Source organism: Rhinolophus hipposideros, assembly GCF_964194185.1.
Source record: "Rhinolophus hipposideros genome assembly, chromosome: 10".
In the NCBI taxonomy this organism is placed as follows: domain Eukaryota; kingdom Metazoa; phylum Chordata; class Mammalia; order Chiroptera; family Rhinolophidae; genus Rhinolophus; species Rhinolophus hipposideros.
This window is the reverse complement of record NC_138056.1, coordinates 31,151,212-31,177,930: the sequence shown is the minus strand read 5'-3', so window position 1 is coordinate 31,177,930 and position 26,719 is coordinate 31,151,212. Positions and strand designations below refer to the sequence as shown.

Genomic DNA, 26,719 nt, shown 5'->3' with positions numbered 1-26,719 from the left:
ATGCTTCCAAGCATGTATGAAACACCTTCTCTGATCTGGGTCTGGGGTATGCTCGGAACTGGGCAATACGCGTATGGTCATCAATGGAGATGTTACAAAAAAACCCAAGTTCGGCTACACAATGCTTGAAAGCCAATACTCGAGAGACAAGTGATGGGTGGAAAGGAAAAGTTACTTTGTTCAGGACGCCAGCAACCTGGGAAGGTGGTGAACTAATGTCCAAAGACCATCTCTGAAGTTCCAGACTAAGCAGAAGAGTTTTAAAGGAGAGGAAGGGGAAAATAGCAGGAGTTACCTGCTGGCCAGCACGCAGCCAGTATGCAGTTCATCCTTTTATGAATTCCAGGGAGACGTGCTGGCATCAGGGTTATTCTCTGCTGTGGTCAGGCCAGACCTTATCACCCAGGACACATCTGGTTCCCCTGTCCCTTGGGGCCTAGTTTCTGTAAAGTCTCAACAAAGTTCTAATGAGCATGGTTAATTGTACTTTAAGCAAGAGTCGTTGGGTAAAAGGGAAAACAAGTAAGTTAGGCCTGAGAATCCTGTTACTATGCAATTACTTTTGCTATATAATGTAATTCTGGCTACAGAGATATCATAAAATGCCAATATATATTCCCAGAGAAAAGAGGTATTGTCCATAGGAAGAACATAGAAAAGAATTCAGACAACCGTGACCCCTGGCAAAGCCCTTTTAGGGTTAAGTGGTAATGACCATTGTCTATGAAGTGAGAGAGACTGAGGTTTAAATCTAAACTGTCACTTCCTAGCTAGTTGACCTTGGGCAACTTATGGAATCTTTCTGAGCTACCATTTTTTCTCATCTGTAAATGTAGATAATAATGCAGACAACGTAAAGTTGCTCCACGAATTAAATGAAGTAAAATCTGCAAGAAGCTTATCATTGTCATCACAGCAACAACATTATTGTTTTAATAATAATAACAACAATGGCAGGCTATTATTGAGTATCACATGCCAGGCACTGTTGCTACATACTTCCACATATTAATAGCTTTGCCCAAACAACTCTATGAAGAAGGAATTATAATAATCATTTTATAGGTGAGAAACTGAAACACAAACAGATTAAATAAATGTCTCCGCGTTATACAGAGAGTTAGTGGTAACCATATATAGGCAGCCTGGTAAAGATGAAACAAATAGTAGCTTCTGCTCTGGTTACCATCATTCATCTCTTGAAGTTATATCTAAGAAAATGGGCATAACAAATAAAGGACTGTTAGGAAAATAAAAAGGAGACGATAAATATGAAAAATGCTTTGTAAACAACATGATAATTCCAAAAGCTTGTTTATTTGCGTAGTATTTAACCATTTATAATTTCACATAGCTAGAGAGGTTGAGATGAATCCCCAACCTTTGATAAACAAGTCTTCACATGACAGCTGTGGTTAACGGAGCCTCAGGTTGCCCTGTTAACAGGTAACCTTATTGCTTACCTGAGAAGTGCAGGTATCAGGCTTTCAACATAGTAAACTAGCAATTGAACACCTGCCATCTTACTCCTCCATGTGTCAGGGTACTTTAGGCAGATAGCTGAATTCCCAGCCGCCCAATTTTGAGCATATGCCTTTTCAATATAATATTAGATGGTGACAGAGTCTGTTGTCCTATAAATTAATTTAACACTCTTTCTCTGGAGAGCAGATGCCTGCATTCTAAAAACAATATTTTCACTCAAGTTATGATGGCTTGTGAAAACACAGTGAACAGGGTTGATACGGAGATATTAGGAAGCATATGATATCCCAGGAGGCGGAACTAATCTTAATTTAGGTGGGTTGCCTTCTCTAGGCAGTCAGTCTCAGAAGCAGTTGTCTTTTTAAAGAAAGGATGGCTCGGGTGGAGAACAGTTAACAGATTGGGCAGAAATATGAGCTGTTGTGGTTGGTTAAGTGGGGAAGGGCTTAATGAGAGCTGGAGTTGTGCTGAGTGGCCCAAAACACTTAGACATTAAAATATTAAAAGGGAGGGATTTTATTAAGTAATTTGTTACTATAGTGAACATTTTTTAAAACATGCATTTCAGTTATAATGAGGATCTGTGAAGAAGATCATGAAGAGACTAATATAATTAATTAATTCTGGTTCATTCAGGATGTTTTCTTCTGTCCTCCCTTCCTCCTCCTCCTTTCTCTCTTTCCTATCCATTGCTCTATTGATTCTGAGTAGAATATCCCTATTTTTAAATATGATTCCTGTTATAGCTTCCTTCTTGGACCCAAAATCTATCTTTCTCTCAAAGGAATTTTCCGTGCAATGTTTGATGTGGATTATCTTTCTCATTCTGTTTTTTTTTCTTCAGACTTTCTTTTCTAAAGACGAATCATTTCATCATTTCATCATTTCCTTTTTCTTACCTTTCCAAAAATAAGTAATATATTCTATGTATCACATATTGTAATTGTTGCCAGGTATACGAAGGATGCGACGCTTCAGGGAGGTCACAGGGAGTTAGAGAAAGATGGACAAGAAAATAAGGCTAAGAAAGTATTAAAGGTCCTTTGCAGTAAAATCCTGAGGTCCAAAGAAGGTCATCTAAAGGTTAGAGAGTACAAAAATATTCCATAAAGGCAGTGATGCTGGGTGGGGCATGAGTAGGTGTTAACTTTGTTCATTCATTCATATAACAAGTATTTATTGAGTGTCCACTGTATACTTGGCACTGTGCTGGGCCCTCTGGGTATGAAATTTAGCAAGGAATAAACGTGTCTGGCACTCAACAGGTGTTTCTTGAATGGCCAAAGGAAAGGACTTCATTTTAGTTCACCTGGTAAGTGGGGAGCAACTCTCTGCATATAGACCAGCATTACACTGTCAGAGGCTTCTAAGGAGTTCAGAGTATTTGTGGGGTCAGTAGTTTGAAGGTTTGCATGGGCACAGACAAAGGCTATGGCATTCGTGCACAGTTGTGCAGTGCACAGTCTGCACAACAGTATGTGGTCATTCTGGCATAGAGAGAAAGAAAGTGGGAAAGGAGTCCTAGCTGGGCCATCAAGTGCTCTGTGTATCAGGCTTAGTGTTCTCATGGCAGAGTGGGGTGTGGATAGGGGCGCAGAGGTAGGAGAGTGGATATCAGAATTGCCGGTGAATTGTTTCTCCAAATTATGTATGCTTTTGTCCACCTTGGTGATGCAGATTTACCCAGTCCCTACACACACACACACACACACACACACACACACGCACGCACGCACGCACGCACGCACACACGCACTCACTGCTCTCCCAGTCTTTGCCAGACTTGTGTTGAGAATGAGTCATATTTTTCAGGTGGGCTGGAGCTAAAAATGGCTGAGAAACACTTCAGAGAATCACTAGCAGGTTTTCGAGCAAGGCAAGGCAGTGGCCTGATGAGATTTTCCTTTTAGAAAGATCACTCTGACACTGAGTAGAGGATGCACTAATCCAGTGTAAGAGACGATGAGGGCATCCTGCTGGAAGTTCTCACAACCCCAGGGTCTCCCGACACTGGTATTCAGAGCACTTGACAGATGCTTCCGCTTCCCTCTGTCTTCAAGGTCACCAACACAAGATTCGAATCAGAAGGAAACGCATTTGTCAGCGTTCTGAGGAGGTGGTGACACCTGAAGCATCTCATAGGAATTAGGATTTAGGACAGATGTAAACATTCAAGCAGATCCGTGCTGGGGACTTAATAGAATAAAGCTATCACACATGAACATGAAGCATTTAACTTTAAATTCTGCTCATCTAAAAGACATTTCCTGTTAGTTATTGTTTATTTTTGTTGGTGATGTTTTTATTTTGTTGCTTGTATACTATACTATATACAACTTGATCACTTTAAAAGTATATTACCAATAAATCCATTAAAATGTCCAGCTCTCCTACGTGACCATTTTTTCTCGTTTAGTAAAACCTATGCTTTTCTGTGATATGCATAAATGTCGGTTGTGCCTTGTCAACAAAAAGTGAGTTGATATATTTCTGTTTCTAAAGACTAATGTGCCCAAGAAGAAGAAAAAGACATACTTTTTCTTGCTTTAAGCTCTTTATCCCTATATATAATGTGATTCCAGTCTGTCTCTCCAAGCTACATAATTAGAGAGGGAAAAGAAAATAAAAAATCTCCTTTCTGAAATCTTGTTATCACCTACCGTGTTTCCCTGAAAATAAGACCTAGCCAAACAACCAGCTCTAATGCGTCTTTTGAAGCAAAAGTTAATATAAGACCCAGTCTTATTTTACTATAATATAACACCAGGTCTTATATTAATTTTTGCTCCAAAAGACTCATTAGAGCTGATTGTCTGGCTAGGTCTTATTTTTGGTGAAACAGAGTATCATAAGAGCCAGAGTACTGGATCCCCTAATGCCTCAGTGACCTCAAGAGTTATCGGGAACTACTAATTAACGATTTCTAATTTTTAAAAAAATTTCCATTATGTTCTAAGTTGATATGGGAGAATTAACTTTCAACCCATTTTTCTTTTCCTTTCAACCCATTTTTCTTTTCCTTAGAACTAAGTATCTGGATGAGCTACAGAACTTCTTGATTTTTTTCATTAAATGTTAGGAAAATAAGATTGAAAGGTGGTACTAGAAAGCAGTCTTTAGGTAAACACGTTGTAGTCAAACAAAATATGCACTGAATTCAGTAAGATACAGTTAGGATTTATCTGCCATGTTTTAAACCATTGCTGGGCCAATAAATTAAGTGAGTCACCCACTACCTTTAAATATTGGATTCATTTTAGAATAATAATTTTTGGAATAGTGAAGTTCAATAGTAAGTCCGTGTACTAGACCAGGAATAAAGGAGATGTGATTTCTAACCTGGTTCTGGGGAAGCCCCTCTTCCTGCCTGTTTGTACATTTGTGAAACGAGACTATTGCCAGTGACTGCCAAGGTTTTTTATTAATCCTCTTTGTTTCAACAAGGCATATTTGTAGATTACCTAGCATGTCCTCTAATAGTATGACTCTGTGTCATCTAAGGAAGAAAGGTTCCGTTTTGCTGGCACCTAGGAAGAGGCCTCCTATGAAAACAAAATATAATGATTATTATAGGAAAAAAGTCATAAAACAAAATGTCTTTGATAAGAGTGGCAATGCTTCTTCCCATTACTGAAAGAAATTACTGAAAAACAGAAACATAACTTTGGAGAGTACTGATTTTTTACTTTGGACAAAGAATGTATGTCACTTGTAGACGTCAAAACAGAAAATGTTTGCAATGTTTATCACAGTCCAGATCTGCTCATAAACTTCATTAGAGTAGAGCCATTGGAAGAAACATTGAGATGGGATTTTTGTTATTGTTTTGTTTTATTTCCCCTTCTGCATTGAGAGATGTTGCTATCTGTAAGGAGTCCTTTTCCCTTCCTTAGGATCACAGGGGCAGAGAGAGGAATGAGGCTGATTGTAACAAACAGTAATACCCAAAATAGGCCTACATAGCTTTCAAGAAACGGTGGGGGAGATTTGTAGCAACTCTTCGTTTCCATTACTGGAAAATAAATACAACTAAAATAGCATAGAAAATCAGTATTAAATACTCGATTGACGTGAAGTGATGCTGCCAGTCAAGAGGAATTATCTTTTGGAATAGAGAACACAAAATTGTTCAACATTGTGAAGCATCAAAAATAATGGATCTGTAAGATGTACACTGAACACAGAATCAAAGCCCCATCCTATTTATGCCATCAGATACCTGTCAAAAAATATATTCGATCCTGTTACGTGCACTTGATACATGTTTATTTCAGAAATAATTACGACCACTAGAGGAGAATCTTCTGAAATTGAATTCAGTGTTTAGTTAAGGATTATTAGAACATGACACTATACATCATTTTACATGAGCATTTAATCTGCTTAAGTTACTTATTATTAGGTTGGTGCAAAAATAATTGCTGTTTTTGCAATTTTTTTTAACCTTTTAAACTGCAATTACTTTTGCACCAACCTAACACTTTTTCTGACATTGATGACCCCGTCTGTGCTAAATTATCATTAGTAATTAAGCAGATATGAAAATCCAAATCTAGGAGCTTTACAAAATAAACGGGTGTGGTATAATGGAAAAAAGAATTCTTGTTCCAGTTCTGTCACTGATTTTTTTGTGTGATCTTGTACAAGTTGTTTAAGAGTATCAGTTACTCTCTAAGAGCATGTTTTTCTATCTATAAAATAGGGGTAATACTGTTAATGATATAGGTTAAGCAAAATAAGTGGAGCCTGTGGAAGTATACAAGAAAAGGAGTAACATGATTGTAGAACTGACATTGTTCTGAGCTCCCATATGTGAGATTCCAAAAATGAGAAACGTATCATCACTCTCTTCAGAAAGCTCACACATTATTAAAAGGGTCATACAGGTGAATTAGCAATTACAGTGCAGAAGGAGTATAACAATAAAACAATGTGTATACTGCACAGCATACAGCAAGGAAGCATTCACTTGCATGATGAGGGGTATGATCGTGAAAGATTTTTTAGGTGGAGGTGATGTTTGAATTGGGGGAAGGTTTGTGGACCCGGTAAGTAGAAAAAGCAAAGCAGAAAGGGCATTCCACAATTAGGAGCAAATGTGAAAAATGTGCCAAAAAAAAAAAAGTATGTTTTCTGGGAATATAGAACTAAAAGGATTCATAGGTTCCAGAGCTCAGAAAAGGGCAGTTGAGGCCTGCAGGGCTGGTCTTGGAGAATGATATATGTACATAAAGGGAACTGAATCTCAGAATACAGGAGGGAGGGAGCTAGTGAAGGTATTTAGTCAGGAGACAAACTTACATTTTAAGAATTTCGTTTGGTAGTCATTTCCTAAATGGATCAGAGAAGGCAAGGCTAGACGCAATGGGACCTTTACAGTAGCCCAGAGAAAAGATGAAGCACTGAATGAAATAGCAGAAATGGTAAAAGACCCTGAGAAACATTTAGGAGAAATGAATGTTTCTGGTTACAGATACTGTCCATCTCACTGACCTTATTAGGAAAGGCTCATGGGGCCTTCCAGTGGAAAGTAACAGACTGGGATGTCTTTGCATTTGGAAGCTTGAGGGAGAGGCAAGGGCTTGAGTTACAATTTGGGAAACAAAAGTAGATGGTAGGGAAAACCATGAGGTTTCGCATAGAAAGTGGTTAGAATGGAAAAATCAGTAAGAGAAAGGAGAGAGTCCATCAGGATCCTTTAGAACAGCAGAACTTAAAAATAGGTAGAAGAAACAGAACCTCTGAAGGAGTCAGAGAAAGGACAGTCAGACAGGCAGCAGGAGATCTAGAACAGAATCATGTCTCAAGAGAATGCTGGAGTAGGGAGTTGCAAGGAAGACCTGGTCAATACTATCACATAGCTTACCTGAGTGATGAAAAATGGTGAGGGTTAAAGACCATCCGTTGGAGTTGATAATTCTAGAAGCCATCTGGTTCTCTTTCCCCATGCAGTCAATTAAGAGATGAGGGAAGAAGCAAAGCCTACTGCGGGTCAGACAGTGAATAGGAGGTTAGAAGGGAAGACACTAAATGCAAACTTCACTATCGGGAATTTCAGATGGAAGGGCAAGGTATGAGAACAGAGTAGACTGGGATGGAAGGAAAAGAGTTTTGCTTTGCACAAGAGTGGGAGAGGCTTGGGCATGATTATTTCCTGAAGGTGACAAACCACTGTACAATAAATTGGAGAGAGAGAAGACAGATGGGATGTTGGATGCAGCAAGGTTCTGCAGGAGTGATAATGGGAATTAGAGGATGGGGGAACTGACTTTAGACAGAAAGACTTCTTTTTGTGATGAGAAACGTGGGGAAAAGGGTAAATGTAGAATGAATTAAAATTGACAGTGGAACTGCCAAGACACAAATCCAGGCCTGAGAAAGGTGAAGTCTGTAGACTGACGAGGTTGGAGACAGGTAGTGTGTTTGAGAATAATAGAGGAATACGAAATGGGGCTAATTAAACAAAATGGATCGAGTAACTGCAATTGGCCTAATGTCACTAATCCTGGGGATGGAAAGAGTTCTTCCAGCAGAGCAGAGCAGGTCTGCCCTTGTTTAGGAGGAAGATTATATAGTTGATTCAAGATTGGGTTTTTGTAGGGCAAACACTGGGGAGGGGAGAGAGGGAAGAGTTGAGAGTAACTTGGTTTATAGCAGGTTGATTTGCGTTTAAGTTAAACAGTAAGGGTTTGGTTTATGGAAATGAAGGTAGGTGTTAATTCTTTTTTTTTGAGACTGAGCACCTACTAAGGAAAGGCATGGAATTTACGTCTCTATAGTCAGAGCTGTAAATTCCAAGGGTCCTGATACCTTAATCACATGCTTGAAGCTGTTGCTCAGTTTGTCTACTGGCTTTCTTATTAAACAGGTTGCTGGTTAACTATAGGAAGGTTATGGAAGAGGAGGTAGGCAGAAATTTAACTCCTGTGTTATGCATATTCAATATGACTCTGTTTCATGTTGGACTCATGGTGCTATGGATTTATTCAAGAATCTGCAAGCAGAGTTTATACTTACACAATTGTATACTCCAGGTGGAAAAATGTTTCTTTCTCTGTTTTCTAGGGGTAACTAATTGTTTAAAAACTTTTCTGACTGGTGTATTTTTTCTGGTTGAAATAGCCTCACAGTCAAGTGAACGTCGTCATTCTGCCAGAGGCATTCATACCGATGATGTTTGGAAGCAATTCTTAAAATGTAACTTGCAGGGCTAAGAGGTGCCAGAACTTCAACAACAGACAGAAGCATTCCCTAAAACAGTGGGAGGAAGGGTCAAAGTAATATTTGACACTGGCCTTTGTTCAGTAACTCTAAGTTTTAGAAGCAGGAAGTAGATGTCCACAAGGAACTTGTGGGAATCAGCCAGTGAAATTATAAAAGCCCTGATGGACTTTATAAGGAGGAACTGCACTGCTGTGGGAAAAGCACTAGACTGGGAGTCAGAAAATCTGGGTCCTATTTGTGGCAAATCACATGAAAGACCTGCGCCTCCACTCTTCATCTAAAAAAATGAAAACATGGTGCCACTGATAGGAGTGGGGGGAGGCAAGCTAAATCCTGACTGCTTTTATTTATAGGTTCCCATTGAGATTTTGCTTAATGGGTAGATTCTGATGCTAAAATAAGTTTAAAGTCTTCTAGCTAGAAAGTGTTTCCTGAGCACTTTTCTGTTTTAAAATTCTAGTACTTTAAGTGAGAATAACCAGTAGTTACATTAAATTCTCATGAATCTAATAGTTTTAATTATTGGTATTTGGCACATTTGTATAACTGCACAATATTTGATTTTGAAAACTGTTTTGTGTCAACTACGTGATTTGGGATCTCTTAACGTTGAGTCTATGGATGGATTTCTGGGAGTCTGTGAAACCCCTAAACACACATACAAGATGTTGTGGATACAGGCATACAGAGATTCCAAAAGTTTCATCAGATTCTCAACAAGTAAAGGAAGGCAGTTACAGCACCAGTCATCCTCTACTCGATGGGAGTCAAAAATATCCAGATCTCAAGCTGACACAGAGTGAGAAGAATTAAAATATATTTTATAGACTCTGCAATGAAAACCACTTCCGAAATCCCCTTCCGAAGATTACATTGCCAGTATGTCTTCATAATATTGTGGGCAGGTGAGAATGTCAGTGGGATCTTCGGTGATGGGGCAACATTCCGCCTTAATCTTACATTTTCTGATATTTGAAAGGAGCCGACATCAAATTCCGGGGCTCTCCATGCAAACCTCTACAACTCTGGCTTGTTTTTACTAGATAGGAAGAACCATATATTCTTCGTTTTTTCAATCTGTAGCCTTTGTTAATCTGGAGCTCTAAAATGACTTATCGGCCTAAAGGTAAGTTTTCTTAAAAAGGTGTATTCAAAAGTAATTAGGAAGAATAAAAGTAAAGGAAAACAAAAAATGGCCATTTAATAACATCTTGCTTTGGAAGACTTCATGTTTTCTGAGTGCATTTTCAATTCTAGTTTGTATCAAGGATTTGTGTGATTATTAGCGTTATATACAATAGCAGGCATTTCTCTTAAGTCCTGGTTCAGAGCGGAATAACGTTGTGGGGAGAACAAAGCACTGACACAAGACAGTAAGCAGGAAATGAGGGCAGAGACGAGTCTGTCACAGACTACCAGGTGTCAGAGAGAAGTCTCCTGACACATGGAACCAACCCTGGGATTGGACATAGACTGTGATTCACCTCGCAGGGCAAAGCTAGATTCTGGGATGTGTACCTGTGATCCACTGGCATGGAAAACAACAAAGCTTCTTTCATAAATTGTATACCAACTCAGACACTGTGCACCAAGTAGAAAAACAACAGGGCGTGAAAAACAAGACACAAAATGGGTAACAAGACTAGAACTGCAAGTCAATTTGAGCTACTGAAAGAATTTTCATAATTGAACACTTTTGCTCTCCTCTCATTTCAGATGCTGCACAACAAACATGTCATGGTCCGTGTGGGAGGAGGATGGGAAACTTTCGCAGGGTATTTGTTGAAACACGACCCCTGCCGGATGCTGCAGATTTCCCGTGTGGATGGAAAAACGTCCCCCATCCAGAGCAAATCTCCAACCCTTAAGGACATGAATCCGGATAATTACCTGGTGGTCTCTGCCAATTACAAGGCTAAGAAGGAGATTAAATGAAACTAGTTGGTTACTGCAAGGGGACTCTCATAATGGCCTGTATCCACCTCTCCAGTGTAGTCAGTTTAGTTCACATGCTTTGAAAATTACTTTGGAAAAAGGTGTGACAGAAAAATGTCATCATATTGAAAAATGTGCAAAGAGTAGCACTATTTATTGTAATGCTTCTGTAGAAAATGACCAATGAAAAGAAATTCTAAACTCAGATTTCAATTAGACAAATAGGCCAATTATTACTTCTCAATATGTGAACATAGGATTTAGAACACAATTAGTATGTTAGAAATACAATTCTAGCTAGAGATAAAACTGTTATTAGAGGAAAATATTTAGCATTTACAGATAAGAAAACAGAAAGTGCCTGCTTTATGTCTACAGAGTGAAAGCACCCCAGACATTTTATAATGGCAGGATTTTTAAGCTAATTTTTAAAAAATGATAATTAGTGTAACAATGTGCTACTAAAAGTATCCAACAGCACTATAAATAAGTACAGAGAATTCACAACAGTAATACTGTCCTAGAAAGGCCACTTCAGAAAAGTTTACATTCACTTGCAAGATGCCTTAAAGTTATCCCTTATCTATGACCAAATATCTGGGGTACTTTTGGAAGTTTTCAGCACACCCCTTAAGGAATCGCTTATGAATTGTTGTACACCTTCCTAAAAACATGACTGTGTTGAGAATGACTTAGTGTAATTCACACACATAAGCTGACTTACATTTATACAGAGGGTGCCAAAAAAAATGCATACACATTTTAAGAAAGGAATAAAACTATATTAAATTAGTAATACAATGAATGGCACTAGCATTCATTTGATTAACACCATCTCTTGAGAAAGCATCATGCTACACATTGCTACCATAATTCAATTCAACTTGAAAAGTAATACATAGATAACATCTCTTAAATGTGTACATTTTTTGTCACCCCCAGTATTTTGACAGAGTAAATTGTACAGTCAAATGTTCATTGACTTCATGTTATTTTAAAGCATTTTCTTCTTAAAATATACCTTTAGTTAATCCTACTTTGCTATGCTGTCTAGTAAAGTAAATTCACTGTAGCTGATAATGTTACAGACTTATGTATACCCTTGTATACCTAGGACAAAGCTGTTTTGTACCAATCAACAGCAAAATATTGTCCTCACTGATTCAAGAATTAAAAAGACAAATTAAAAAAAAAATTACCTGTCTCTGTATCAATGCTTCATTCTGAAATACAGATAATCTTCAAATGGCATCTTTCCCTGAGAATTATAGGAAGAGTCAAATTATGGTTACCTCGTACTTCTTCACTTTGGGCAGCTGTGTGACGGCAGTGTGTGTTCTCCTAAGTAGAGAGTATAGATTTTACTTAAGTGCTACCTTGAGTTTAAAAAGTATAGGCAGAGTTTATTTGTTATTTCCTCATTCTTCAACAACAACACCATTCACCTTTCTTGCTTCAAAATATCAGGGAGTAAGTATCTCAATTTGTCACATGACTAATTTAGTCAATGTATACGCAATCTGTTACTTGGGAAGTGTTTAAACAACATGTATAGTGTAATTTGGTGGTGCTCAAAGTGGTGATAGTCATTCTGGGGAAAAAAAGTTTTGCAGGAAATAAAATCACCTTGGAACAGTGAATAATTGTAATATCCTAAAATACAGATATTGAGCGATTTGATTTTCATGTTACCAATATTAACACTATTTCTCTGTATATGATCAGCAATATTTCCTCAAAACTTTCTCCTGTGCTTATCAAATTTTCTCTGGAAACATATCTTTACTTTTATCCCAATTACTGTTGACATTTAGTATTATATTAGATTCAGGTGTCCAGCCGTGTTTAAACATTCATATAACTTACACAGTGATACTCTGATTAGCAATCTCTTGACACCATAGTTATTACAATATTATTGACTATATTCCCCATGCTGTATTTTACATCCCTGACTATTTTGTAACTGTCAATTTGTCCTTCTTATTCCTTTCACCTTTTTCACCCAGCCCCCCAAGCTTCCTCCCATCTGGCAAACATCAGTTTGTTCTCTGTATCTATGAGTTTGTTTCTGTTTTGTTGGATCATTTTTGTTTTTCAGATTTCACATATAAGTGATATCATATGGTATTTGTCTTTCTCTGACTTATTTCACTTAGCATAATACCCGCTAGGTCCATTCATGCTGTTGCAAATGGTAAGATTTCATTCTTTTTTATGGCCAAGTAATATTCCATTGTATATATGTACCACTTCTTTATTCAGTCGTCTATAGCTGGTCACTTAGGTTGCTTCTATAGCTTGGCTATTGTTAATAAGGCTGCGGTAAACATGGGGATGCATACATCTTTTAGAATTAGTGTTTTGAAATTCTTCAGATAAATACCCAGAAGTGGGATTGATGGGTCATATGGTAGTTCTGTTTTTAAGTTTTTGAGGAGCCTCCATACTGCTTTCCAACATGGCTGCACCAATCTGTAATCCTACCAACAGTGGGAGAAAAGGAAAATTTTTCTCCACACGCTCACCAACATTTATTGTTTGTTGATTAATTGATAATAGCAATTCTAACAGGTATGAGGTGATATTGTGATTTTAATTTGCATTTCTCTGATGATTAGTGACACTGAACATCTTTTCACGTGTCTGTTGGCCATGTATACCTTCTTCAGAGAAATGTCTATTCGGTTCCTCTGCCCATTTTTTAATCGGATTTTTTGTCTTTTTGGTGTTAAGTTGTATGAGTTCCTTATATACTTTGGGTATTAACCTTTTATCTGATATGTCACTGGCAAATATCTTCTCCCATTCAGTATGTTGTCTTTTCGTTTTGTTGGTTTCCTTTGCTGTGCAAAATCTTTTTAGTTTGATGTAGTCCCATTTGTTTTGTTTCCCTTGACTGAAGAGTCATATCCAAAAAAATACAACTGAGAGTGTTTACTGCCTATGTTTTCTTCTATTTTTATGATTTTGAGTCTTGCATTTAAGTCTTTAAATCCATTTTGAGTTTTTTCTTGTATACAGTGTTACAAAGTGGTTTAGTTTCTTTTGGCATGTATCTGTAGTTTTCCCAACACCATTTATTGAATAGACTGTCTTTACCCCCGTAATATATTCTTGCCTTCTTTATCATAGATTAAATGACTATATAGGCATGGGTTTATTTCTGGGCTCTCTATTCTATTCCATTGATCTAAGTGTCTGTTTTTATATCAGTACCATGCTGCTTTGATTACTATAGCCTTTTATACTGTATAGTTTGATATCAGGTAACATACTTCCAACTTTGTTCTTATCAAGATTGCTGTGGGTATTCGAGGTCTTTTGTAACTGGTTCCATATAAATTTTAGGATTATTTGTTTTAGTTCTGTGAAAAATGCCATTGGTATTTTGATTGGGATTGCATTAAATCTATAGATTACTTTGGGTAGTATGGGCATTTTAACAATGTTAATTCTTTCTATCCATGAGCATAGTATATAGTTCCATTTATTTTTGTCTTCTTAAATTTCTTTCTTCAACGTCTTATAATTTTCGTAGTACAGGTGTTTTTTACCTCCTTGGTTAAATTTATTCCTAGATATTTTTTGATGCAATTGCAAATGGGATTGTTTTCTTAATTTCTCTTTCTGATAGTTCGTTATTAGTGTATAAAAACGCAAGTAACTTCTATTAATTTTGTATCCTGATACTTCACTGAATTCATGTGTCAGTTCTAATAGTTTTGGGACACTCTTTAGGGTTCTCTCTATATAGTATCATATCACCTGATTTTAGTAATTAAAATTATTTTGTTTTAAAATGTCTAGGTTAACAAAAATAATACTAATCATTTCATCTATTTTATCAGTTTTCTATTCTGATGTAACAAATTACCAGCAAGTCAGTGGCTTAAACAACACAAATTTATGTTCTAGTGCTGTAGGTCGTAAGTTTGAGATGGTCTCACTGGGCTAACAGCAAGATGTCTGCAGGACTGTATTCCTTTCTGAGGCACCTAGGAAAGAATGTTTCTTTGCCTTTTTTACCTTCTAGAGGCTGATTTCCTTGGCTCACATCCTTCTTCTTTCTTCAAAGCCAGCTATAGAGTATCTCATTTCTTTACATTTCTTTGACCACAGGTTGGAAAAGTTCTCTCCTTTTAAGGATCCATATGATTGGGTCCACCTAGATAATCCAGTATAATCTCTCTATTTTAAGTTCATTAACTGAATCCTATCTACAAAATACCTTTTGCCATGTAATGTAACCTATTCCCAGGTTCCAGGGATGTGAACATCTTTTAGGGAGAGTGGCATTATTTCTGCCTAAACCACATCTATGATGGTTATTTAAGTGTAAGAACATGATGAAAATTTACATTGGCATCTAGCTGGTAGCTCAATGGCAATGAACTAGGGATATGGAATAATAGACCAAATGTAGATGGTTTTCATTGACCCCTTAGTGAAAATTACTATGTTCTGTTTGCAAAATTGTTTTGGCTATTATAAATCTTGCAGTTCCATATAAATTTTAGGATCATCTTATTAATTTCTCTGAAAAAGCTTGCTGGGATTTTGCATTAAATTTATGGATCAGTTGAGACTGCCATCTGGAGAATATTGAGTCTCCCAATTCATGAACATGCAATGGCTCACCATTTCTATTTTGTTTTCTGATTTCAGCAGTTTTATAGTTTTTAGTTCAGATCTTTTACTTCTTTTGCTTTTTTCTAAGTATTGCATTCTATTTGATGATACGATCATTGGAATTGTCTTAATTTTCAGTTTATTGTTTTCACTTAGAAACAGAATTGACTCATTGATTTGGTATTCTGCAAACTTGCTAAACTCATTTATTAGTTCTACAAATTTTTGTATAGCTACTTAAGAATTTTCTACATGAGATACTTGGTACTTTTTTAAAAAACCTCTGAATGAAAGAAATATAGAATGAAAAAAAGGGCAACTTAGGCGTTAGGTAGAATGAAGTTTCTGATAACTCCTGGAGTTATGACTTATGTGATGAAATAGATTTCAAAGAAATATCCTAGAGAGAGCTGTTTCTGAGCAAAACTAATTAATTGTCTGTGAGATAAGTTTTGAAGTACTTGCAAAAGATGGCTCAAGCCTGTTTTTGTGACTGGATGATATTTAACTCGAAAATCCATGTAAGTCAACTATGGTGCTAAAAAAATAGACAATGTGGTTCTGGGTATAATAAAAGTATATCCAGGTCAAGTGATTTAAGCATATTCAGTTCTTAGACCACAATGATAATATTTAGATAATATTTGCAAGATTAAGTGTACCTAGAAAAGAGAGAACAGGACAATAAAACGCAATGTCATATGAGAAATTTTAAATGTTTGAGTTGTTTGGACACAAACTCCTCTGTGTCAAATTAGAATTTTTTAAGTCTGCTTTACACACAAATACCTTGTGTCAGTGGCTTTTGAGAAAATCAAAACAGCCACGGTACCACATATGAATCAACTTCTAGCACATGTAGTAGTCATGGGAATTTGAGATGCTTGCTGGGAGATGTTAAAGGAATACACCTTAAAACTCATGATAGGCATGATGTCTACTGACCTCTCATCTATTTATGCAGAAGCTATTATTCAAATCTAAAACTGACAAGATTCACTTTTTCTTCTAAGGGCATAGCATAATTCTCATAAGAAAATAAACAAGTTGAACTGTTGGAGGAAAAAAGGAAAATTCAAGGTTTATGTCAATTCTCCGGGGGTACCTAGGATGATAGCTATTACCTTTATGATAGAATTGTTTCTGTAAGAAGACAGGAGACTAATAATATCATTTCTCCTTTAAACATGCCAACCTATAAATTCAGGGATTGTATGAACACACCAAACCACCTTTAGCTGTTGTTCTCAAAATCCCAAAGAACTGAAAGTGTTGCTGAGGTTTCCCTAACCAACCCAACTTCTAATTATTTAAGATGTGGTGAAGTTAAAAGTTTGTTAAACAGAGACATCCAAAGTCAGTTTTTATATAGGAAAAATGTACATTTATATCCTGTAAGGCAATACAAAATTTGTAACAAAAGCATGTGTGGGAAAACTATTAATTACATTCCAAACACAACACAGTGGAATGACAGTATCACATATAAACTGCAGTATGTTAACAGGCTATGTAATGTATCTGTGTCACCTACCATATAGTTTGATTAGAAATAAAAAACAGTGATTTAAGCATTTTACATCTTAACATGATAGTATATGCATTTTACTGTTTCCTCTAATTTTAGTAATTTGGTTGGAGGGTTTGGTTGACATAAGCATTATAATGTTTTCCTTTTAAAATGTTGAATTATGGTAAATTGGCTCCAAGTTAAGGATTTCATCAGGAATTGATTCATAACTGTATGAAGGAGATACCTGGATATATCTGAATGTATGAATTTTTTTTAAGTAGTCATTTACTGGTTTCCTATTAGGCATCGAGCCTCCCACTTCCCTTCCCCTTTCTAACACTTTTCCTAACATTTAAGTATCACCCCTAAGCCCATACATACCCATGTGGTTTTGGGGAAAGCGGATCACACCCATGGAAGTAGGTCACAGCTGGCTGCAGCAGCACATCGTACTGTTCCCAGAAAGCAATATACCAGCATAACCATGGTTCAACAGTAAATAAGCACGGTATTTGGATATAAACTGCTATCAGAAATAGGGCATTATGCCCTAGATGGAAACCTCTTGTTTACACTAACCCAAGTGTAATTCTTTAAGATGTAGTACAGATAAAATTGTTCTTTCTGTATTAAAACAGAAGGAAGGATTTGTGCAAATCAAGGATGATATGCTGTGCTTCCATATCCACTCAGCTGTCAATGATTCTTTTTCCTTTCTGCCATGGAAAAAATAATCATGTTCGTAAAGTCAAAACTCATTTCTAAAATGCAATTCAGTAATTTCACTATTCTTTTTGAATAAAAAACTTCTAAAGGATGAAGAAAATTGAGCCTACCTGTATGTTTTGTGTGGATATCATAGAATATTTTATGCCATAATAGAAAAGGTAATTTTTCCAATGAAAAGTCAAGAGACCTATACTATAGTGCTAACTCTTTAAAATTAACACGTACGATACGTTACAATATAATACAAGTATTGTGGGATGGATGAGGGAGATAGTGGTTCAGTTTCCTTTCTGTACATCATTGAGCTGGTCTATTTAATTTAGTCCTTGTTGGCACTTAGTATCTGCAAACTCTAACTGAGGGTTTAGGTTATAGCCTTGCCATCCACAAGAGTTAGGAACCATACCAGCTAATTAAAAAATATAGCAATTCTTCTGTTTTAGCTTATTACATATTAAAAAGAAAAATTCAAAAAACAAAAATGCTATATAAAACTCATGTTAGCAATAAACAAAAATCTACAAAATCTGACTATGCAGACATACAGAATTACCTAAGCAATATTTTTATGTTTAAAGTAGTTCTTTTTAAATACAGTACCTACATACTTGCCTTGGCAATTTCACATCTGTATAAATCCTATGACCATTTCTTAATAAATACAAAAGAATATGAAATTTGGATAAATATATTACCACTCAGTATAATCCATTCAGATTCTTAGTTTAACTCATTAAATTACTACAAAGATCTTCATAGAGCTGAATCTGATATTGTATAACAGCACATCACTGCCCTCTGATGGTACCACTAATATATAATTTTAAATTCAGCAAACAAGCAACAACAAAAAATAAATTATTGTAATGTAAAACACAATATGTTAAGTTTATAAGCAACATAAATAGAAAATAAATTAGGAGAAATTCAATATTTTCTACAAATACTCATTACTTAGTATGTTATAAAAATGTACAGTGATCATTCATACAAGCCCTTCAAATGATTTTTCAAGATTTTCCCAGATGGTCAGTTTAAAGGCACTAAATCCATAAGTTTAAGCAAAGGTCTTCATATATAATGAAATAAAAGGAGATAAAAGGCTAAGCAGCACAACTATAAATAGCTAGATCATTTTATAAAGGAGGGAAAATTATATTGCAAATTTCAATATTTGAGATGCATGCAGAAACCTTACATGCAATGTGTGTGTGTGTATATATATATATATATATATATATTCACTATTTAGGTGCGTGTTTTAACTACTCAAAGTGGCAAATTACCTACTACCTGCAGATAAGTAAATGTAGGAAAATAAATATTTAATAAAAGTTCTGGCCATTTTTTTAAAATCTGAAAATCAAAAGCATTTTCAATACTGAAAAAGCACTGAATTTAAGGACACTAAAATTACAGTCTGAATCTTCATTTATTGAAAAAGAAGAAAAATCGAGCACGTCCACTTGATTGCAGATATTAGTTATGGGCAGTAGACTCTCACTCATATGATCCTTTATGAAACTGTCCACTAGGAAATAAAAATATACATAGAAAAGTAAATGTTCTTTAAAGTTACATAACAATATTCCAAATGAACAAACAAGCAAAGACAGGAATATGGGACATGAAAAAGAAAACTGATTTTTGTGAATAGCAGCGATTAGTAAAATTTTACATTACAGTAAGAGTTTGAAGATATATGATGGTTTAAAAATACAAAGAAATGAAACAAAATATCTGGTTGGATTAATGGATAGCTGAATCCAAAATATTCAATAATCACTATAGGAAAACAAACCACCACCAAACAAAAACAACAAAATTACAAAGTGAAAATCAAGGAATTCTTATTTGAGGCAGGGAGTCAAGAAATAGCAGAAATTATTAAATAATGGTTTGGCATTCTTTTCCTTGCTTGAGTTAAGAAACTAATCCATTTGTTGTTCTGTTTAATCAAGTCTATTAAATCTGCAGTAAGTTCTGAAAGAGCCACTGGAATAGGACAGAGATATTTTCAGTCTACTGAATAGTGTTTTCCAAGTACATCCAAGGAATATCCCAAATAATATTATTTTATTTATAAAGGAATATATTACTTTATTTATATTTATTTAAATACAGATATGTCACATATATGATATATACACATACATATAAATACCTGTACTTAAATAAAGTTTTAACAAATAAGGTTTAGTCTAAGTAAACTTGTTCTCTTTATTGTAGGACTTCTTAGAGACTTGAACATTGTGTCCTTTTAAATCTCTCAGAAAAGAATATCATATACAATTTTCAGGATTTAATTTTTATTTTTTACCATGGGACTCTATTTTCCACAATATATCTCTTACGACCAGTGTTAAAAGCACTAGAGCAGTGATTCTCAATCTGATTTGACATTAGATTACCTTGAGGAGCGTAAAAGGTACCGCTGGCTATGTCCTACTCTCAGAGACTCCAACTGTATGAGCTAGGGCCCAAGGTGCAGCCTTCTCTGCAAGCTCCTTGAAACTCTACTGTGCAGCCAGGGCTGACGGTTAGTGCACCAGAGGTCTGCCGTTCCTCCGCTGTACCAGTTTATCCTATACTTGTGTTAGTTTGCATCCTGATGCCATCATCACCTTGACTTAAGATAAGGCTGCCTTTTCAGAAGACAGTAGTACCAATGCTAATTATCCTGAGAAGAGGCAAAGGTAGTCAGGAGAGGAGTATGTAGAGGGCACCAAGACTGGGAAAGGACATGATTTTCTCATACTATGGAGTCTGGTTACAGCAGGAATAACCTAGTACACTATAGGACATGCCCGGCCAGCCTGTAGAACAGGCCTGACAGCAGCCCTTAAAGAATCCTAGGCCAGGGGGTTGAGAATTCAAGTTATCCTCTGCCTTTTATTTTCCCTTCTGTTTTCCCTGAGATGCCAACATTTTATTTTGAACTTAACTGTATGCTCTTGATGAGCTATGCAGGTGGTCAAGGGGAAGGCAGCGTGTCCCTTACAGCCAGTGTGTTGGTGTGGCAAAAGTGATTGGGACTATTCCGAGGGAAAATGACAAAGTGGTAACAGCAGTGGTTTATGAAAGTGAGCCACGCTTATTGGGAACATCCTCCCATACTGTCCAGCTTGATGGCCTTGACGGTTATTTTTATTAAGGGAGCCAGAAAGATTTCCTGTAAGAATAGTATACAAAGAAAGAAAGGTACTGAATTTAACTTTGGGATGTTTTCATTTTGAGTACTTGTGAGGGGACCAGAAGTAATATACACACAGATAAACCTTATCTCTATGTGATATTCCTGAGCATTATTACCTCTGCTCAGGATGCTCCTAAACTGCCTGCCCTACAAATTAGGAATATGTGTACATATATGTATTTACAGTGTAGCTATGAGAGCAAACATCAAACTGAACTGAGAAGACTGTGAATCAGCTAAACAAGTGCTCTAAACCATTGACAAGCTGAGTATAACTGAAATTCAAATATACTTACTTGAGAAATGTCATTTCCTTTAAAAATGGACCAAAGAATAAATCCTTAGTATCTGAGCCATTATTTTCCTGAGTTTAACACGTAAAATAAAACGTTTATCTCCCGTTAGACTGTCAAGATCCCCGAGTTCAAGGACCTTGTTTAATTTGTCCACCACTATATTTCCAGCGTCAAGAGCTGCAATTGCTACATTGGGAGGGGCATGTGTCACACTCAGCCCTGTATACCCAAATTAACATTTACATAACTATGATAATGAGTGACAATGGAAAGCTCAAAAATATCAAATCTTTCAGTAAGAAAAAAATGTAGGCTATAAAGACAAATTTATAGAGTAATCCAATTTAATAAGGTTGATGTATAAATGAAGATGAGAAATGATGCCTGTCAAAATGAAGCTGAATTTGGGTGATTTTCACTTTCTTTATACTCTTCCAGATTGTTTCAGTTTTCTACACGGTTAAGATTAGTATTAATTATATAAAGCATTAGATATAGCGTTTAATATAATCAGGAAAATCTATTTTCATTTTGGGAAAGGAAACATATTCCAATGTACAATGTCCAAATAAAATGATACTTCTTCCAATCTATAGTACTCATGCTTTTAAATTAATTAAAATTGTTCTGATAATCCACTTCAAGACAAAATTATTAAATGGATTGCTAGTTAAGTTTTTACTAGATTGATGCAAAAGTAATTGCAGTTTTTGCAATTGTTTTTAATCTTTTAAACCACAATTACTTTTGCACGAACCTAATAAAAATTCCAGGTAAGCTTAAATCTTACATACATTTTAATACTTACTCTAAGTCCACCTGCTGGTGGGGGCCCAGACGTAGCAATTTGTTTTTCTATTTTTTCCTTTTTCTTTCTCTTTCCTTCCACAGACTGAACATCCAAAATGCCCCGAGATGCAGCCTTTAAGAGATGTGATCAGGGGTACAAAACAATAAAAATGAGTATCTAAAAGGTTGTTGTTGTTTTTTTTTGGCTTTTTAGGTTTTTCTTTGGAGGTGGGGGGTTGGTCTATTTTTGGTAAAAAAGAATTAAACTATTTCTATAACATCTTTACATAAAACCTATTATCATTTTTTTCATTGGGTATTTTGCAACCATAAAAGTTTTCCTTCTAAACCTACTTCATATCTCTCAGTGTTTTATAAGGTATGGTCATTTTATCCTAAGGAAGAAAGTTATTAAAGGGGCATCTCACATTACAGAAGATATCTAATTAGTCGTTTTCATAAATTAAATGATATAAATGCATTAATGTAATTTATAGAAACATCACTTTGAAAAAAATGATTACATTTAAATACAAATGTATAGGATAATCAGATACTGTTTAGAGAATACTTCATAGACATCTCTCAAGAATAAAATACAAAGTTAATTATCTAAGTAGGCAGAATTTTACATTTACTCTCACCTCCTTCTGTCTTCTCTCTGCAGCCTCTGCAAGCTTTGCTCTTTTCTCTTCCTAAGGAAAATGTGTAAAAAATGTTTTAAAATAAAACTAAATATTATCATAGATAATTTATTAAGACACATCTATACCTTTTAGGTAATGTAACAGTTTACAAAAATATTTAGTAACTAACACAAAATGTCTCACTAAAACTGCCCATATTTACAATATTTATGAAAGAATCAACTTTCTGAATTTCATTCTCACGATCAGTCAATATACCTTCAAATAAATACATGCTAAGATATAATATAGATGTTATATGTCATATATAACATATATTATATAGGTATATATAATATACATTATGTATATACAGGTTGACCTATAAATAATCTATTTCCTTTTTTCAAAAAAAGGTATTACGAACAAGTCAGGACAATAATAAAACAAATCTAATTTACTAATACAAGGCGGGAAATACATGGTTTGGTACTGCCAGTTATAAAGAAGTTCGAAGTAGGTTGGTGTTTTCAGGAAAGGTTCATAAATGAAGTGGGTGAATCTCATTGTGGAGGATAGGAAGGATGGTAGGAAATTTATGAGGTACTGTTCCATGTTGGGAAACAGTGAATATTATTTTTTTATATCATGTATTAATTATAAAATCTTTAAGTATATAAGACAGTGAGTTGCATTTTCTTGGGAGCTTTGTTAATTCCCTTGTTTTCCATATCACAATACATATTCATTCATTCATTCATTGCAAAAATGTAGTATTTACTAAACACGTATCATGCCTCAGAAACCTTTCTAGGTGTTGAGGATACAACAGTGAAAAAACACAAACAAATGGTTCCAACCAAATGAAACTTAAATTCCAATAAGGGCACCCAGTCAAATATAATCAAGTAAATATGTCTCTGTCAGATATTAATAAGTGCTTTGGGGAAACATAAAGAAGCTTATGGTAGACAAGAAATGGAAGCGTGAGTAGGTGGTATAGTGAGGGTGGTCAAGAAAAACCTCAGTGACCAAGTGACATTCAAGTAATGAGCCATGTGGTTATCTGTGGGGGTGGGGGGAGGGCTTAACAAATGCTGGCAGACGGGGATTTTATCAGCAGCCAGATAAACAAAATTAACAACATTTAAAAACAACGGTAGCAAGAAAGACACGATGAACTTTCTGGTACCAACTTCCAGGTCATTTTTAGTACCTAAAATCATATAGCTGAAGAGTTCATGTACTTCCCTAAATAACTACTTTCAACGAATATTTAGCTAGATAGGAGAGGGGAGAGGAATTTAGGTTTTCTGCTATCAAGTCCCTGTACAGACTACTAATGTAAAGATACTGTTTAAAACAGAAAACTACAAAGTATAAATGTACCACAAACCACCTACATTTGAATTTCAGCCAAACACCGAATCATTTCTAGTATAAGTTATGTCCCAACATTACATGAAATCTATTTTGAAAATGTATTCCTTGTTTACCTGAAAATTCCAGTTTAACGGGGTGTGTGCTGTATTTTTATTTGCTGAATATGGCAGCGTTACCAATTGTATGCCCTGTACTACATAAAATAGGCCTTTTTTTATTTTATTTTTTTTTTAAGGAAGAACTTAAAAATACTACAGGGAAATCATTCATACACTATCCAATAAAACTCAGGAGTATCCGGGACTTGATCGAACACCTTCTTTAAACACCTGGCACAGACACAGGAAAACGCACGTCTCTCACAACATTCAACACTTCCTTTCACGCAGAAAGAGGACTTGCTTTTTGGACCCCGACTCCCATCTCCCGCATCTTCAGGAACGGCCCCCACACCGCACCGTCGGCGCACGCCTGCGGCCTCCGAATGCCAGCGAGCAAGACCCCGGGGCCGCCCTCGGGCGATTCCGTAACCGAAGTGGGGAGCCCGCGAGGCGGCGGCGCAGGTCCCGCCAGCAGGATCCCAACGTCCTTCGGGCGCGACCACACGTCCTCACCACCAGGGACCCAGCGGCCGGCTCCCAGGCCCGCGCCGCCGCTTCCAACCGCCGGCGCTGGTGCCCGCGGCTCGGGGCCTCCGGAGCGCGTCTCCCGGGAGCAGGTGCGCGCGGCGCGGGCCGGCGGACGCGGAGACGCGGGAAGGCGGCCTTACTCACCGGGTCCGGCGAGGGAGGCGTGGACTCCCCGGGACAGGGAAAACACAGCCCCATCGGGAGAGCGGCTGAGCGTCCCTCCCGCCCCAGACGGGTAAGTGCGAACTGCGCGGTCACACCCGCGTCCCGGATCGGGCGCGCACGCCGGGTTCCCACCCCGACCGAGGGGCGCGGCTCCGCCCACTGCTGCGACGCTCCGGCTGCTGGCGGCTCCGCCCCGCCCCTGTAGCCCGCCTCCGTCCCCTGGAGGCCACGCCCCACCCCTCCTTTGGCCCCGCCCCGCGAGTGCCCAGAGCGCTGGGGCCTGGTTGGAGGTGCCGGGAGGGGCACCCTGCGGGCAGCCCGCAGGAATGGGATGGAAGAACTTGATTCCTGGCTTCCCGTGCCTGGCCATTTATAAACGAGTTACACTGCTCCGGATACTGTGTTACTTCTCTTGTGAGATGGGACTCTGACCTCCAAGAAAGTAAAGTTTAGTTGAATTGAACTTGCCGAAATTGCAAATTGACTTAAGCACCATTTCTGCCTTCTAAGTGACTAGGTGCATTAGTCCAGTAGAGAGCAGAAGGTGAAATCCTTCGCTTTGTTTTTAAAAGCCAGCCTCCTGAATGTGGCATTAGTTGAGATGCCCACTGGTTTCTGGTGTTTTGGATTCACATATCCCTACGTGGGTAGTAATATAGGTTGATCTATTCAGAAATATTTTAATTGAATGCTTGTCAAATTTTAATAGGCATAAAAATCACCTGGGCATTTAGTTAAAATGCAGTTTATGATTTAACAAGTTTAGGGTGAAATCTGAGATTCCTTTCTAGTAAGATTCTGGGTAAGGCTGAAATTGCTGATCTCAACACAACTGCTTTTTATTTTACTTTTTCTTATATTAGTTTTTCTTGTTGGAATATCTTCAAACATTACAAAAAGGTAGGATGTAAAAAGACAGTGAATGCCTCAGAAATCACTTTTATATGGCTTCAGGTCTTATGTTTAAGTCTTCAATCCATTTTAAGTTAATTTTCGTGAACTGTAAGATTGGAGTCCAATGTCATTCTTCTGCATGTTCCTATCCAGTTTTCCCAGCACCATTTGTTGAAGAATTATCCTTTCTCCATTGGATGTTCTTGGCTCCCTGGTCAAATAGTAGTGAGCTATATATGCATGGGTTTATTTCTGGGCTCTTGATTCTGTTCCATTGGTTTTTGTGTCTATTTCTATGCCAGAACTATGCCTTTTGATTACTATAACTTTGTAATATAGTTTGAAGTCAGGAAGTGTGATGCCTCCAGCTTTGTACTTTTTTTCTCAAGATTGAGTTGGCTATTTGGGGTCTTTTGTGGTTTCATACAAATTTAGGTTTGTTCTATTTTTGTGAAAAATGCCATTGGAGTTTTGATAGGAATTGCATTGAATATGTTGATTGGTTTGGATAGTAAGAGCATTTTAACAATATTAACTCTTTTGAACCATCAACACAAGCAATCTTTCCATTTATTTGTGCCCAAAGAAAACACTGATTTGTGTTTTGTACCTATAGATTGACTATATTTTATAGTGTTTCACATAAATGGGGTCATATGTACTTCTTTTCTGTTGTTTTTTTGTTTGGTTTTTCTTCAACATAAAGTTTTAAAATTCATTAATGTTGTTGTGTGCATGTTCTCTCAATAATATTCAATTTTTATAGGTGTATCGCATTTTAAAAATGAAGTTACCTATCCATGGACATAGGGCTGTTTGTGTTTTGAGGCTGTCATGAACAAAGCTCTAAATAAATATGTGGGTACAAGTCTTTGTGTGAATCAGTTTATTTCTCTTTAGTGAACACCTAAGAGTGGAATAACTGGGTCATATTTCACATGTATGGAAAACTGTTAAAGAATTTTTTAAGGTGAAGTGCTTATGCCATTTCATTCATATCAGCGATGTAAGAAAGTACCAGTTATTTCTCATCCTAGCCAATGGTTGGTATGATTAATCTTTTCAATTTTACCAATTCAAATGAATGTGTTAGTGGTATTAATTTGCATTTCCCATCTTTTCATGTACTACCTGATTATTTGTGTATCTGTTTAGAAATGTCAGTTCAAATCTTTTGTCCATTTTATCAGATTGTTTTAGTTTGAATATTTTATATTGCTAGC

General features: G+C 36.6%; 2 protein-coding genes across 5 annotated transcripts in view; one reads left to right on the top strand and one right to left on the bottom strand.

Annotated features, from left to right (window-relative positions):
* GAS2 (growth arrest specific 2) overlaps window positions 1-11,816 on the top strand; it is a 259,404-nt gene extending 247,588 nt beyond the window's left edge. For all 3 annotated transcript variants that reach the window (XM_081062994.1, XM_081062995.1, XM_081062993.1), the window contains one exon: window positions 10,426-11,816. In XM_081062994.1, the coding sequence (XP_080919120.1) occupies window positions 10,426-10,644 (219 nt within the window). In that variant the 3' untranslated portion in view covers window positions 10,645-11,816. The remainder of the gene's footprint in view (window positions 1-10,425) is intronic.
* Window positions 11,817-16,635: 4,819 nt separating this feature from the next.
* On the bottom strand, window positions 16,636-24,732 carry SVIP (small VCP interacting protein). Of its 2 annotated transcripts, none has more exons than XM_081061588.1 (4): window positions 24,582-24,732; window positions 22,444-22,494; window positions 21,819-21,932; window positions 16,636-19,049 (listed from the first exon to the last, which is right to left on the bottom strand). In XM_081061588.1, the coding sequence occupies exons 1-4, from the start codon at window positions 24,633-24,635 to the stop codon at window positions 19,035-19,037; spliced, it is 234 nt and encodes a 77-aa protein (XP_080917714.1). In that variant the 5' UTR covers window positions 24,636-24,732; the 3' UTR covers window positions 16,636-19,034. The 2 variants fall into 2 exon arrangements, with proteins under 2 accessions (XP_080917714.1, XP_080917713.1); XM_081061587.1 differs by lacking the exon at window positions 16,636-19,049 and adding an exon at window positions 19,638-20,690.
* Between the last annotated feature and the right edge of the window lie 1,987 nt (window positions 24,733-26,719).